This window comes from Rhinoderma darwinii, unplaced genomic scaffold (assembly GCF_050947455.1).
Source record: "Rhinoderma darwinii isolate aRhiDar2 unplaced genomic scaffold, aRhiDar2.hap1 Scaffold_3874, whole genome shotgun sequence".
Classification (NCBI taxonomy): Eukaryota; Metazoa; Chordata; class Amphibia; order Anura; family Rhinodermatidae; genus Rhinoderma; species Rhinoderma darwinii.
In genome coordinates, this window is record NW_027463506.1 from 57108 (window position 1) to 72757 (window position 15650).

A 15650-nucleotide genomic window follows, 5' to 3' on the forward strand; every position below is an offset into this window, starting at 1 on the left:
CTCTCCAGGCCCATCTGTTCCCTCCAGACTTCCCCTGTCCCCTCAAGACTTTTCTGTGTCACTCCAAACCGTTCTCTTCCTCCAGAACGCTCACCCTCCTGACCTCCTTCAGGCACTCCTGTCCCTTCCAGAGCCTTCTGTTTACCTCCAGACCCCTTTGCCCCCTCCTGTCTCCCCTGCAACGTCCAGACCCTCCTCCTCCCTCCAGACTCCCCCATTTTCCTCCAGACCCTGCTCTCTCCCTCCAGATCTTTCTGTCTCTCTCCAGACCCTTCTATCCCCCTCCAGACCTTTATGTCCTCCTGTAACCATTTAGACCCTTCTGTCTCCCTCTGGACTCGCCTGTCCCCCTCTAGACTCCCCCTGTTTCCTCCAGAGCCCTCTTTCTTCTCCATGCTTTTCTGTGTCCTTCCAGACCCTTCTGTCTCCCTCCAGAACTCTGTGCTCCTCCATTCCTCTGTTCCCTCCAGACTCCCCGTCTTTCTCTAGCCTCCCCCTGTCCCCTGCCAGCTTTTTAGTGTCCCTCCAGACCCTCCTGTCTCCCATCAGACCCCTTCTGTACCTCTCCAGACCCTTCTGTCTTCCCTATGCTTTTCTGTCTCCCTCCAGACCCCTCTGCCTCCCTCCAGACCCCTTGCTTCCCTTCAGACCCTTCCTGTCCCCCTCCAGATCCTTCTGTCCGTCCAGGCTTTACTGTGTACCTCCAGACCTTTCTGTCTTTCCTCAGAAACCTCTGCCTCTCTCCAGGCCGATCTGTTCCCTCTAGACTTCCTCTGTCCGCTCCAGGCTTTTGTGTGTCACTCCAGACCCTTCTCTTACTCCAGAACTCTCACCATCCGGGCCCTCCTGTCCCTCTTTGGACCCTGTTCCCCTTCAGACACTCCTGTCCCTTCCGTTTCCCTCCAGACCCCTCTGCCTAATCCAGACTCCCCTGCCTCCTCCATAACCTCATTCTCCCTCCTGACCCCCCCGGTCTCCTTACAGGCCCCATTTTCCTCCAGACCCCCTATCCCCTCCAGACCCTTCAGTCTCTCCCCAGACCCTTCTGTCTCTCCCCAGACCCCTCTGTCCCCCTCCAGTCCCTTCTGTCCCCCTCCAGACCCTTCTGTCCCATTCCAGACCTCTTTATCCCTTTCTAGACACACGCTGTCCCCTAGAGACTCCCCCTTTCTCCTCTAGACGCCACTGTCTCCCGACAGGACTCTGACCCTCCTGACCCCGTCCGAACCCTCCTGTCATGTCCAGTCCCCCTTTGGACTTTACTGTTCCCCTTCAGACACTCTTGTCCCTTCCAGACCCTTCTGTTTCCCTCCAGACTCCCCTGCACCCTCCAGAGCCTCATTTTTCCCTCCAGACTCCCCCTAACTCCTTACAGACCTCCATTTCCCTCCAGACCCCTCTGTCCCCCTCCAGACCCTTCTGTCTCTCTCCTGTTTCCCCAGCCAGACCTCCTTGTCTTTTTCCAGACTCCCACTGTCCTCTAGAGACTCCCCCATTCTCCTCCAGACCCTGCTGTCTCCCTCCAGACCCTGCTGTCTCCCTCCAGACCCTGCTGTCTCCCTCCAGACCCTGCTGTCTCCCTCCAGACCCCTCTGTCCCCCCTCCAGACCCTTCTGTCCCCCTCCAAACTTTGTTTACCCAGCCAGACCTCTTTGTCCCTTTCCAGACTCTCACTGTACTCTAGAGACTCCCCCATACGCCGCTGTCTCCCTCCAGACCCCTCTGTCCCCCTCCAGACCTTTCTGTCTCCCTCCAGACTCCCCCTGTCCCCTAGAGTCTCCCCGATTCTCCTCCAGACCTCGCTGTCTCTCTCCAGACCCCTCTGTCCCCACTCAGGCTGCGTGTTATCGCTGGTGGGAACACAGAACCGGGCATGTTGAAACCCAAAAGTCTTGACCCCCCCTCCTCCTTATACACTTTAGTCGGCCGGGTGCCTTTTGATGTATTCAGGCTTTTTAGAGTAGAATCTATTATTATATCCTCCCAAAAAGTTTGCTCCAAACACATTCTTATAATGTTCACTACTCTGTCACACCCTCCCTAAAATAAGGACCATATATAACCAGGAACACTGCCCCTTGCTGGATGCTGCTTGATATTACAGCCTGGTGGTTACAGTTGCATTGGCCTCCATATAAGGCAGCAGAGCAATGTGTGCTGCCCTCTGCTGGATGCTGGTTAATACTGCAGCCTCTGTAACTGTGTGTGTGCTGCCCTCTGCTGGTTAATACTGCAGCCTCTGTAACTGTGTGTGTGCTGCCCTCTGCTGGTTAATACTGCAACCTCTGTGTGTGTGCTGCCCTCTGCTGGATGCTGGTTAATACTGCAGCCTCTGTAACTGTTTGTGTGCTGCCCTCTGCTGGATGCTGGTTAATACTGCAGCCTCTGTAACTGTGTGTGTGTGCTGTCCTCTGCCGGAGACTGGGAGTAGTTGTTCTCTGCCCTGTATTGTGTGGTTATCAGTTGGGTGTTTACTTTATGGGCCTGTCTGGAGGGTGCAGCAGGGAGTTCTAGATACCTATATTAACCCCTTATTTCCCTGTCAAGTGTTTAAAATAACATCAACATTCTACGCAGATTTAAGGGAGCCACGTCCCCACGTCGACCAGCACAATGGCGCCACCCAATGGAGTCGTCCCTCATAGACACCCAATGGGTAGAACGAGGTCTGTAGGTTTAGAAAGTGTCAGATCCAGAGATTTGTGGCTAATGGTTCCTTCTCTGAATGCCCCCCCCCGGTTATAAGTGGTGGGCCGCTATGATTCATCCTATATAATACAGATATAGAGGATGGATGGGAGTAGTAGTGCTGGTTCGGTGCAGATTACACCATCTTTGTAAAAGAAGAGGAGGTTCTGGGGGGGTAACACTGGGAGAGTGACTGGTGGCGAAGGATCTGGATGTAGATCATAGATTACTGCACAATGTCAGTCAGCTGCTGGTAAAGCCATCAGGATAATGTTGTGTATTATATGTCTGCAGGAGAAAGCCTTCTGATCAACATCCGATCCGTGGGGATCCAACTCCAATCACCCCCAGCAATCAGCTGCAGAGAGGGGCCACGGCGCCCGCTAGATCACAGCGTCCCCTTTATCGTTTACCCAGGAATGGGACCGGTGTTGTGGATACAGCTCCGGCTGCGACCGGAGAAGTTGTGGATACAGCTCCGGCTGCGACCGGAGTAGTAGTGGACAGTTTTCTGGATGGGACTGCAGTAGTAGTGGACACAGCTGTGGCTGGGTTTGGAGTAGTAGTGGACACAGCTGTGGCTGGGTTTGGAGTAGTAGTGGACACAGCTGTGGCTGGGTTTGGAGTAGTAGTGGACACAGCTCTGGCTGGGTTCGGAGTAGTAGTGGACACAGCGCTGGCTGGGTTCGGAGTAGTAATGGACACAGCTCTGGCTGGGGCTGCAGTAGTAGTGGACACAGCTGTGGCTGTGTTTGGAGTAGTAGTGGACACAGCTTTGGCTGTGACTAGAGTATGAGACATAGGATGAGTGCAGGATAATTACATAGATGTCTAGTATTATTCTGGTGTTGCTCGGGGTGGAGTCGTTACTATGTGACGGCGATGACTCAGTCCCGGCTCTGCCCTGGTTATTACACACAATCCGGCCGTGCCGCCAACATGGACGTCCAGAGACCAACCCTGAGCGGGCATCTCCGTGATACCAGCCGGGCGGCCATATTGTAAGGCGGTCACATGACCCGCCATTATTTACAGGAGACACATTGATCGTTAGGAAATCTCATTTATATAAAACCTGTACAGGAAAATTAGATAAAGATTAATTACAGCGCGGGGGAGGGGGACGCCACCCCCCGATCCTCGCCGACCGCCCCAGACCTTCATTAACAGGACAGAATGATTACACAAGATCGCCCGATGGCGGAAAGCAAAGGCTGATGGGAAAAAAAACAAATCACATGGTAAGAGGAACGAGGAAGACAACCACCTTCATCATCATCATCACACAGGGGGAGGGGCATGTGTCAGTCACAGAGCAGTGGATTATGGGTACTGGTTATCAGGTCATGTGACAGCGCGGTGGGCGGAGCCTCACACTACGACCGCTGTGGTAGTTGTAGTCCCCGGCTCCTCCCCTTGTGTCATCGGGGGAGGGGATTCTTCCATGCTTCCAAAAGTGGGGGAGGGTCGCAGCAGAGGCGTCCGCTCGTTTTCGCTGTCGTCAGCACCGCGCTCCCCGTCAGCCGCTTCTCTTCCGCCGTCGTCAGAGTCGGAGTCGTCTTCGGAGCGCAGGACGCGGTACTTACAGATGGGGCAGTTCCGCTTGGTTTTCGTCAGCCAGGGGTCAATACAGCCGCAGTGATACGCTGCAACGAGAGAGGCGAGACAGTGACCGCCCGCTGCCACCGAGCCGCAACAGCCCCACCGACAGCCCGGAGTGCTGCGCTGCATTCTGGGAGACGTAGTGTCAGCAACATCAGACTGGTGTAAACACTACATCTCCCACAATGCAATGCAGTGCAGCAGAGCAAGTGCCGGTATAAACACTACATCTCCCACAGTGCAGCAGAGCAAGTACCAGTATAAACACTACATCTCCCACAATGCAGCAGAGCAAGTACCAGTATAAACACTACATCTCCCACAATGCAGCAGAGCAAGCGCCGGTATAAACAATACATCTCACACAATGCAGCACAGCAGAGCAAGTGCCAGTATAAACACTACATCTCCCACAATGCAGCAGAGCAAGTACCAGTATAAACACTACATCTCTCATAATGCAGCGCAGCAGAGCAAGTGCCAGTATAAACACTACATCTCCCACAATGCAGCAGAGCAAGCGCCGGTATAAACACTACATCTCCCACAATGCAGCAGAGCAAGCGCCGGTATAAACACTACATCTCCCACAATGCAGCACAGCAGAGCAAGCTCCAGTATAAACACTACATCTCCCACAATGCAGCAGAGCAAGCTCCGGTATAAACACTACATCTCCCACAATGCAGCAGAGCAAGCTCCGGTATAAACACTACATCTCCCACAATGCAGCAGAGCAAGTACCAGTATAAACACTACATCTCTCACAATGCAGCGCAGCAGAGAAAGTGCCGGTATAAACACTACATCTCCCACAATGCAGCGCAGCAGAGAAAGTGCCAGTATAAACACTACATCTCCCACAATGCAGCAGAGCAAGCACCGGTATAAACACTACATCTCCCACAATGCAGCAGAGCAAGCTCCGGTATAAACACTACATCTCCCACAATGCAGCAGAGCAAGTACCAGTATAAACCCTACATCTCCCACAATGCAGCAGAGCAAGCTCCGGTATAAACACTACATCTCCCACAATGCAGCAGAGCAAGTACCAGTATAAACACTACATCTCCCACAATGCAGCAGAGCAAGCGCCGGTATAAACACTACATCTCCCATAATGCAGCGCAGCAGCGCAAGTACCAGTATAAACACTACATCTCCCGCAATGCAGCGCAGCAGAGCAAGTGCCAGTATAAACACTACATCTCCCACAATGCAGCAGAGCAAGCTCCGGTATAAACACTACATCTCCCATAATGCAGCGCAGCAGAGCAAGTACCAGTATAAACACTACATCTCCCGCAATGCAGCGCAGCAGAGCAAGTGCCAGTATAAACACTACATCTCTCACAATGCAGCAGAGCAAGCTCCGGTATAAACACTACATCTCCCATAATGCAGCAGAGCAAGTACCAGTATAAACACTACATCTCCCGCAATGCAGCGCAGCAGAGCAAGTGCCAGTATAAACACTACATCTCTCACAATGCAGCAGAGCAAGCGCCGGTATAAACACTACATCTCCCACAATGCAGCAGAGCAAGCGCCGGTATAAACACTACATCTCCCACAATGCAGCAGAGCAAGTACCAGTATAAACACTACATCTCCCACAATGCAGCAGAGCAAGCGCCGGTATAAACACTACATCTCCCACAATGCAGCAGAGCAAGTGCCGGTATAAACACTACATCTCCCACAATGCAGCAGAGCAAGTACCAGTATAAACACTACATCTCTCACAATGCAGCACAGCAGGACAAGCTCCAGTATAAACACTACATCTCCCACAATGCAGCAGAGCAAGTACCAGTATAAACACTACATCTCCCACAATGCAGCGCAGCAGAGCAAGCTCCAGTATAAACCCTACATCTCCCACAATGCAGCGCAGCAGGACAAGCTCCAGTATAAACCCTACATCTCCCACAATGCAGCGCAGCAGGACAAGCTCCAGTATAAACTCTACATCTCCCACAATGCAGCGCAGCAGGACAAGCTCCAGTATAAACCCTACATCTCCCACAATGCAGCGCAGCAGGACAAGCTCCAGTATAAACCCTACATCTCCTACAATGCAGCGCAGCAGGACAAGCTCCGGTATAAACACTACATCTCCCACAATGCAGCGCAGCAGGACAAGCTCCAGTATAAACTCTACATCTCCCACAATGCAGCGCAGCAGGACAAGCTCCAGTATAAACCCTACATCTTCCACAATGCAGCGCAGCAAGACAAGCTCCAGTATAAACCCTACATCTCCCACAATGCAGCGCAGCAGGACAAGCTCCAGTATAAACCCTACATCTCCTACAATGCAGCGCAGCAGGACAAGCTCCGGTATAAACACTACATCTCCCACAATGCAGCGCAGCAGGACAAGCTCCAGTATAAACTCTACATCTCCCACAATGCAGCGCAGCAGGACAAGTGCCAGTAGAAACCCTACATCTCCCACAATGCAGCGCAGCAGGACAAGTGCCAGTATAAACACTACATCTCCCACAATGCAGCGCAGTAGAGCAAGCGCCAGTATAAACACTACATCTCCCGCAATGCAGCGCAGCAAAGCAACCGCAAGTATAAACACTACATCTCCCACAATGCAGCGCAGCAGAGCAAGCGCCAGTATAAACACTACATCTCCCACAATGCAGCGCAGCAGAGCAAGCTCCAGTATAAACCCTACATCTCCCACAATGCAGCGCAGCAGGACAGGATTCTTGCGGTCTATAATACTCACCATGAGAACACGGGAGAACGCGCAGCTTGTCGCCCTCCTCGTATTCCTCCAGGCAGATGGCGCACACGTCGTACTCGTCACCTGCCGATAATAAATATTACGTTATAAAACATCCGCACAATAATATAATAATGTCACCAGGTCACATGACTACATCTCAGGCCCGGACTATTATAAGATTCAGGGATGTGATCGCCATCTGCTGGTCAGCGCTGGGAACTGCGCCTCAGAGTGTAAACATGGAGGTCAAAGAGCAAAGAGCAGCGATAACGAGTATCACCCCTCCCCCTCTCTATTATAAGACGTTATATATCACCCCCTCTCTATTATAAGACGTTATATGCCCCCCCCTCCCGCTCTCACCCTTCTTGAACTTGTGGACGGGGATTTTCTTCAGTTGATCCTTAGTCAGACGATTCTTCCGCAGCTTTTTCCGGTGCTGAACGCAGCGAATGATCTGCAAGACGGGGGCGGAGCAACGTTACACAAATAAGTATATATATCACGTTATAGGATATGGGTGGAGTCTTGGTCACGTGACATTATCTGCCCCCAGCCTGGGCCCCGTTATAAGAGAAGTGGCCCCTCAACTCACTAGACACCAACGCAGGACACGTACGCGGCGCCATCATGGATTCAAAATATAATCCAGTGTTCAGCCATAGGTGCTGGATTATCAAGTGCTGGATTATGAGGTGCTGGATCAAGTGCTGGATTATCAAGTGCTGGATTATGAGGTGCTGGATTATGAGGTGCTGGATTATGAGGTGCTGGATTATGAGGTGCTGGATTATGAGGTGCTGGATTATCAAGTGCTGGATTACTGGAAGCGGCAGACAACCAGGGAATAAGTGAAGCTGTAGAAGCCTAAACACTGGATTATTAGGTGCCAGACCAGCAGGAAGTGCCAGACTATCAGATACCGGACAAGTGAGTGGTGGAGTAACAGAGTATTACGCGGTTCCCAGCGCTGGTACTTACCATGACGGTGCACATGACGATGATGATGATCACCACGACGATGATGAACGGGATGAAGTAATAACTGAGATTGAAGGGATAATCCGGGAGCAGGAAGACGTGAGCGCTGCAGAGAGGGAGGGAGGAAGGTTAGAGCGGCGGCCGGGCGAGGACCCTGCCCTCACCTCCCGGGCGTCAGTACTTACTTGTTATAATACGTGAATTTCTCCGACAGGTTCTTTCCAGAGGTCGCTCCCGTAAACACAGAGGGAATGGTGATCTCATTGTGGATGTGCTCTGCGGGGGAGGAGAAAAGAGGGGGGGGGGGGAGGAGAAAAGAGGGGGGGTGAGGAACCACAGAAAACGTGAAGACCGATAGTGAGGAACCGAGGAAAACATGGAGACCGATAGTGAGGAACCGAGGAAAACATGGAGGCTGAGGAGACCGATAGTGAGGAACCGAGGAAAACATGGAGACCGATAGTGAGGAACCGAGGAAAACATGGAGACAGATAGTGAGGAACCGCATGAAACATGGAGAGAGGAGACAGATAGTGAGGAACCGCAGCAAACATGGAGAGAGGAGACAGATAGTGAGGAACCGCATGAAACATGGAGAGAGGAGACAGATAGTGAGGAACCGCATGAAACATGGAGAGAGGAGACAGATAGTGAGGAACCGCATGAAACATGGAGAGAGGAGACAGATAGTGAGGAACCGCATGAAACATGGAGAGAGGAGACAGATAGTGAGGAACCGCAGCAAACATGGAGAGAGGAGACAGATAGTGAGGAACCGCATGAAACATGGAGAGAGGAGACAGATAGTGAGGAACCGCATGAAACATGGAGAGAGGAGACAGATAGTGAGGAACCGCATGAAACATGGAGAGAGGAGACAGATAGTGAGGAACCGCATGAAACATGGAGAGAGGAGACAGATAGTGAGGAACCGCATGAAACATGGAGAGAGGAGACAGATAGTGAGGAACCGCATGAAACATGGAGAGAGGAGACAGATAGTGAGGAACCGCAGCAAATAGAGGAGACCTGGAGAGAGATGAACCATGGGAAATGAGAGAAACAGGGGAGTTTCACTAACCGTCATTCCACGCCATGTTCAACAGCGCATCAGAATCTACATTGTAAACTATGGCGGCATCATAACCCGACCGCTGAGCATTCAGGACCTGGGCAAGAAAACAAAACATTATCACCCTGCAGGAGGAGGGGCAGGATCATAGCTCTCTTCTGTATATATCACCCTGCAGGGGGAGGGTCAGGATCATAGTTCTCTTCTGTATATATCACCCTGCAGGAGGAGGGGCAGGATCATAGCTCTCTTCTGTATATATCACCCTGCAGGAGGAGGGGCAGGATCATAGCTCTCTTCTATATATATATATCACCCTGCAGGAGGAGGGGCAGGATCATAGCTCTCTTCTATATATATCACCCTGCAGGGGGAGGGGCAGGATCATAGCTCTCTTCTGTATATATCACCCTGCAGGGGGAGGGTCAGGATCATAGCTCTCTTCTGTATATATATCACCCTGCAGGGGGAGGGGGAGGATCATAGCTCTCTTCTGTATATATATCACCCTGCAGGAGGAGGGGCAGGATCATAGCTCTCTTCTGTATATATCACCCTGCAGGAGGAGGGGCAGAGTCCAAGCTATTTTTTGTCTTTTTACCTTGATATCAAAGTTGCATTCAAATCTGCGTATCAGAGCGATGAAGACGGTCGTGTTGTCCCTCGTGGGTGGGGGGGTTATGGGCGTGCAGGCGTTCTCCGGTACTGCGTGGATGATATATCCCTGTATAGAGAAGAACAATGTTCTCAGTAGTATCTGTACCTGGAGAATACGTCTGACATAACCCGCTCTACTGGAGACAGAACCATGAATCTGCGGCCCCTTGTCCATGTCGCCCCCGTATGACGCCCCGTGTCAGCGCTGCACCTACCCTCAGTCCATCCAGTGGGAGCGGGAAACCAAACTGTGCAGGAAGGTCCTCAAAGTCCTCCAGCTCCGTCCTGTTCTTATCCGAGTACTGCAAGAAGGCACAGAGCTGTAATAAGACTATAATGTACACGAGGCCAGGTCATTATATGGCTGATGGTCCGTGTGGCAGGAGGAGACCCCTCACCAGGATTCTGCCCCCCAATCCTGCGGGAGACACGACCGCCCCATAGATCATCAACTTACCGCATAAATGGTGGACTCTGAGACTGCGGCCAAGCAGACAAGTAATAGGAGGGACCTCAGGAGGGGACGCACGGCCGGCCACATCTCCATCTTGTCTTCCTGCAGCAAAGAGAAGTCTTCATTATAAAACATCAAATATTAGATGGGATCTCGTACACGACAAGAGCCGACAACAGGAGAGGATCAGGGACAAGGAGGAGCCGACGACAGGAGGGGGATCAGGGACAAGGAGGAGCCGACGACAGGAGGGGGATCAGGGACAAGGAGGAGCCGACGACAGGAGGGGGATCAGGGACAAGGAGGAGCCGACGACAGGAGGGGGATCAGGGACAAGGAGGAGCCGACGACAGGAGGGGGATGAGGGACAAGGAGGAGCCGACGACAGGAGGGGGATGAGGGACAAGGAGGAGCCGACGACAGGAGGGGGATGAGGGACAAGGAGGAGCCGACGACAGGAGGGGGATCAGGGACAAGGAGGAGCCGACGACAGGAGGGGGATCAGGGACAAGGAGGAGCCGACGACAGGAGGGGGATCAGGGACAAGGAGGAGCCGACGACAGGAGGGGGATCAGGGACAAGGAGGAACAGACGACAGGAGAGGATCAGGGACAAGGAGGAGCCGACGACAGTTGGGGATCAGGGACAAAGAGGAGCCGACGACAGGAGGGGGATCAGAGACAAGGAGGAGCCGACGACAGGAGGGGGATCAGGGACAAGGAGGAGCCGACGACAGGAGGGGGATCAGGGACAAGGAGGAGCCGACGACAGGAGGGGATCAGGGACAAGGAGGAGCCGACGACAAGAGGGGATCAGGGACAATGAGGAGCCGACGACAAGGGGGGATCCGGGACAAGGAGGAGCCGACGACAAGAAGGGATCCGGGACAAGGAGGAGCCGACGACAAGAGGGGATCCGAGACAAGGAGGAGCCGACGACAGGAGGGTATCCGGGACAAGGAGGAGCCGACGAAAAGAGAGGATCCGGGACAAGGAGGAGCCGACGAAAAGAGGGGATCCGGGACAAGGAGGAGCCGACGACAAGAGGGGATCCGGGACAAGAAGGAGGAGCCGACCACAAGAGGGGATCCGGGACAAAGAGGAGGAGCCGACGACAAGAGGGGATCCGGAACAAGGAGGAGGAGCCGACGACAAGAGGGGATCCGGGACAAGGAGGAGGAGCCGACGACAAGAGGGGATCCGGGACAAGGAGGAGGAGCCGACGAAAAGAGGGGATCCGGGACAAGGAGGAGGAGCCGACGACAGGAGGGGATCAGGGACAAGGAGGAGCAGACGACAGGAGGGGATCAGGGACAAGGAGGAGCCGACGACAGGAGGGGATCAGGGACAAGGAGGAGCCGACGACAAGAGGGGATCAGGGACAAGGAGGAGCCGACGACAAGAGGGGATCCGGTACAAGGAGGAGACGATGAAAAGGGATCTAATATAAGGTGGAGATAATAATAGTATATAATATAAGGTGGAGATAATAATAGTATATAATATAAGGTGGAGATAATAAGGCTGCATTCACACACTAGTGCAAAACGTCCGCGTGACGGACGTTTCTAGAACGGCCAACACACGGCCGTTTTCAGAACAATGAAGTTCTAAGGCCTCATGCACACTTCCGTTGGCCGTCGTACGGCCGTTAATGACGGATCCGTGAAACACGGGCCGCGCACGTATGACTTCCGTGTGCAGTCCGTTGTTTCACGGACCAAATAAATGAAAAGGTTGAGTAAAAAAAACGTATAGCACCCTGAAGAAAAAAAAACTGAAGTGGGCATGAGGCCTATGGGTGTATTCTCACGGCCGTTTTTTTAACGCCCAGTGAATACCAGCTGTCAAAAAATAGGACATGTCCTGTTTTTGGTCGTTTTCACGGCCATAGAAGTCAATGGATACGTTTTTACCGGACGTTTTTCAGGAATCAATCCGTGTCACGGCCGGTAAAAACTGATCCTGGCCGAGGACTCCCCGACCCAGCGCTACTTTAAGCGCTGAGCCCAGGGAAGCCCCAGACAGCTTATATGGACAGTGAAGCATGAGTCCCCGGCCAGAGAAACGCAAGATCTCTGGCCGGGGACTCCTGTCTTGGGAGAGCTGTTGACAATAGCACACCCTGCCTGTAGATAGCAACCCCCTCCCCCTTTGAAAAGATCGCCACTGTAGCTCCCTGTAGGAGCGGAATCTCCGGCGGCCAGACCCCGCTCTGGCCGGGGATTCCGCTACTGGAGAAGCCCCCGGTGTCACTATCCATATATGGACAGTGACGTCAAGGGGCTGCCGACGGCAGGGGATTCCGCTCTTAGAGTAAGCCTCTGACGTCACTGTCCGAGGAATCCTCGGCCAGAGGGATTCCGCTCCTACAGGGAGTTACAGTGACGATATCCACAAAGGGAGGGGGGGGGGGGGGGAGTGCTATCTACATGGGCTATGTGGCACTACATGGGAGGTGTGGCGCTATCTACATGGGCACTGTGTGCGCTCTGGCACTTTGTACCTTTATATGTGGGCACTGTTGTACTATATCGGAACTATCTATAGTTGGCTCTGTGGTACTATGTGGGCACTGGCACTTTATATGTGGGCACTATGGTACTATATGGGCACTATCTATAGTGGGCACTGTGGCACTATGTGGGCACTGGCACTTTATATGTGGAAACTATGGCACTTCACTGTGGCACCATCTACAGTGGGTAGTGGTACTCTCTACAGTGGGCACTGTGGTACTATCTAGAGTGGGCACTACGGCACTATGTGAGGATCATCTACAGTGGGCACTGTGGTACTATCTAGAGTAGGCACTACGGCACTATGGCACTATGTGAGCATCATCTACAGTGGGCTCTGTGGCACTATCTGCAGGGACATTGCGGCTCTATCTACATGGGCATTGTGGTGTTTTCAGGGTGTTGGGACAAAAAACAAACCTGACAAATTAAATCCATTCTTTTTTTTTTTTTTTTTTTTTTTTAATGGCCATGAAAAACGAACAGACGGACTGGAAATGGATGAAAATTTGGAGGCGCCGATGCAAAACGCCTGTGAAAAATTGACAGAAGATCCGCATTTAATGGCCATTTTTTTCAGTCGTGTGACTTCAGCTTGAGACCGTATATAATATGAGATAATATTAGGTTCTCCTTATATATCATATACTGTCTTATCTCCACCTCATATCATATACTGTCTTATCTCCTCCTCATATCATATACTGTCTTATCTCCACCTTATATCATATACTGTCTTATCTCCTCCTCATATCATATACTGTCTTATCTCCTGCTTATATCATATACTGTCTTATCTCCTCCTCATATCATATACTGTCTTTTCTCCTCCTCATATCATATACTGTCTTATCTCCTCCTCATATCATATACTGTCTTATCTCCTCCTTATATCATATACTGTCTTATCTCCTCCTCATATCATATACTGTCTTATCTCCTCCTCATATCATATACTGTCTTATCTCCACCTCATATCATATACTGTCTTATCTCCACCTTATATTATATACTGTCTTATCTCCTTCTTATATCATATACTGTGTTATTATTATCTCCACCTTATATTACATACAATTATTATCTATTATATAATTTACTGTTTTGATAATAATATATAAGAAGCGGATAATAACAGTATATAACATAAGGAGGAGATAATAATAACAACACAGTATATAATATAAGGAGAAGATAATAATACAGTATATAATATAAGGTGGAGATAATAATAACACTGTATATGATGAGGAGGAGATAATAATAACACTGTATATAATATAAGGAGGAGATAATAATAACACAGTATATGATATAAGGAGGAGATAATAATAACACTGTATATAATATAAGGAGAAGATAATAATAGACAGTATATGATATGAGGAGATAATAATAACACTGTATATGATATAAGGAGGAGATAATAATAACAACACTGTATATGATATAAGGAGGTGATAATAATAACACTGTATATAATATAAGGAGGAGATAATAATAACACTGTATATGATATAAGGAGGTGATAATAATAACACTGTATATGATATAAGGAGGAGATAATAATAACACTGTATATGATATAAGGAGGTGATAATAATAACACTGTATATGATATAAGGAGGTGATAATAATAGACAGGATATTATATAAGGAGGAGATAATAATAGACAGTATATGATATGAGGAGGAGATAAGACAGTATATGATATAAGGAGGAGATAAGACAGTATATGATATGAGGAGGAGATAAGACAGTGTATGATATAAGGAGGAGATAATAATAGACAGGATATTATATGAGGAGGGGATAATAAAAACGACATATTTACATGACTGGTTACAGGATTAGATACATCGTTCGATACATTGAATCTCACCGTTGTATGTAGCAGGGTCCGGATGTTTTACATTCTCAGCTCCGGGTGGCAGCGGGTGAGAGCGGTGTATGCAGGGTGTGTATGCTTCTGTAGCTGTATAATGTCGTGTATAATGTACAGTGTATTATATCCTGTAGTGTATTGTATCTTGTAGTGTATATACAGGGGCTGTTGTGTACGGCACAGGTCACACTTGTCTCCTCCTCGGTTCCTGTCCTGTCTCCTCCCTGTTTCCTTCACATCCGGCGACTTCTCCTCCTCCTGATACATGTCTGTACTATATACACCCTACTCTACAGCCCAGTATACACACCCTACTCTACACCCCAGTATATACACCCTACTCTACACCCTAGTATATACACCCTACTCTACACCCCAGTATATACACCATACTCTACACCCCTGTATATACACCCTACTCTACACCCAGTATACACACCCTACTCTACACCCCAGTATATACACCATACTCTACACCCCAGTATATACACCCTACTCTACACCCCTGTATATACACCCTACTCTACACCCCAGTATATACACCCTACTCTACACCCCAGTATATACACCCTACTCTACACCCAGTATACACACCCTACTCTACACCCCAGTATATACACCCTACTCTACACCCCAGTATACACACCCTACTCTACACCCCAGTATATACACCATACGCTACACCCCAGTATATACACCATACTCTACACCCCAGTATATACACCCTACTCTACACCCCTGTATATACACCCTACTCTACACCCCAGTATACACACCCTACTCTACACCCCAGTATATACACCCTACTCTACACCCCAGTATATACACCATACTCTACACCCCAGTATATACACCATACTCTACACCCCAGTATATACACCCTACTCTACACCCCTGTATATACACCCTACTCTACACCCCAGTATACACACCCTACTCTACACCCCAGTATATACACCATACTCTACACCCTAGTATATACACCCTACTCTATACCCCAGTATATACACCCTACTCTACACCCCAGTATATACACCCTACTC

The 15650-nt window shown here is 50.2% G+C and overlaps 1 protein-coding gene across 1 annotated transcript; it reads right to left on the reverse strand.

The window, feature by feature from the left end:
• Positions 1 to 3731: 3731 nt before the first annotated feature.
• RNF167 (ring finger protein 167) lies at positions 3732 to 14838 on the reverse strand. Its single transcript, XM_075848347.1, has 10 exons — positions 14605 to 14838; positions 10207 to 10305; positions 9965 to 10051; positions 9694 to 9816; positions 9102 to 9189; positions 8206 to 8296; positions 8021 to 8126; positions 7403 to 7496; positions 7040 to 7120; positions 3732 to 4334 (listed from the first exon to the last, which is right to left on the reverse strand). Exons 2-10 carry the CDS (start codon positions 10294 to 10296, stop codon positions 4060 to 4062), a joined length of 1035 nt encoding a protein of 344 aa, XP_075704462.1. The 5' UTR covers positions 10297 to 10305; positions 14605 to 14838; the 3' UTR covers positions 3732 to 4059.
• Positions 14839 to 15650: the final 812 nt, after the last annotated feature.

Bases quoted from the DNA above. Each gene is read 5' to 3' on its own strand.
- RNF167 (XM_075848347.1), bottom strand. From the start codon at position 10,296: ATGGAGATGTGGCCGGCCGTGCGTCCCCTCCTGAGGTCCCTCCTATTA. The intron at 9,817-9,964 runs GTAGGTGCAGCG...TTCTCTATACAG, and splicing joins TCCCACTGGATGGACTGAGG to GGATATATCATCCACGCAGT. The intron at 7,121-7,402 runs GTGAGAGCGGGA...TATTATCGGCAG, and splicing joins CGTCCACAAGTTCAAGAAGG to GTGACGAGTACGACGTGTGC.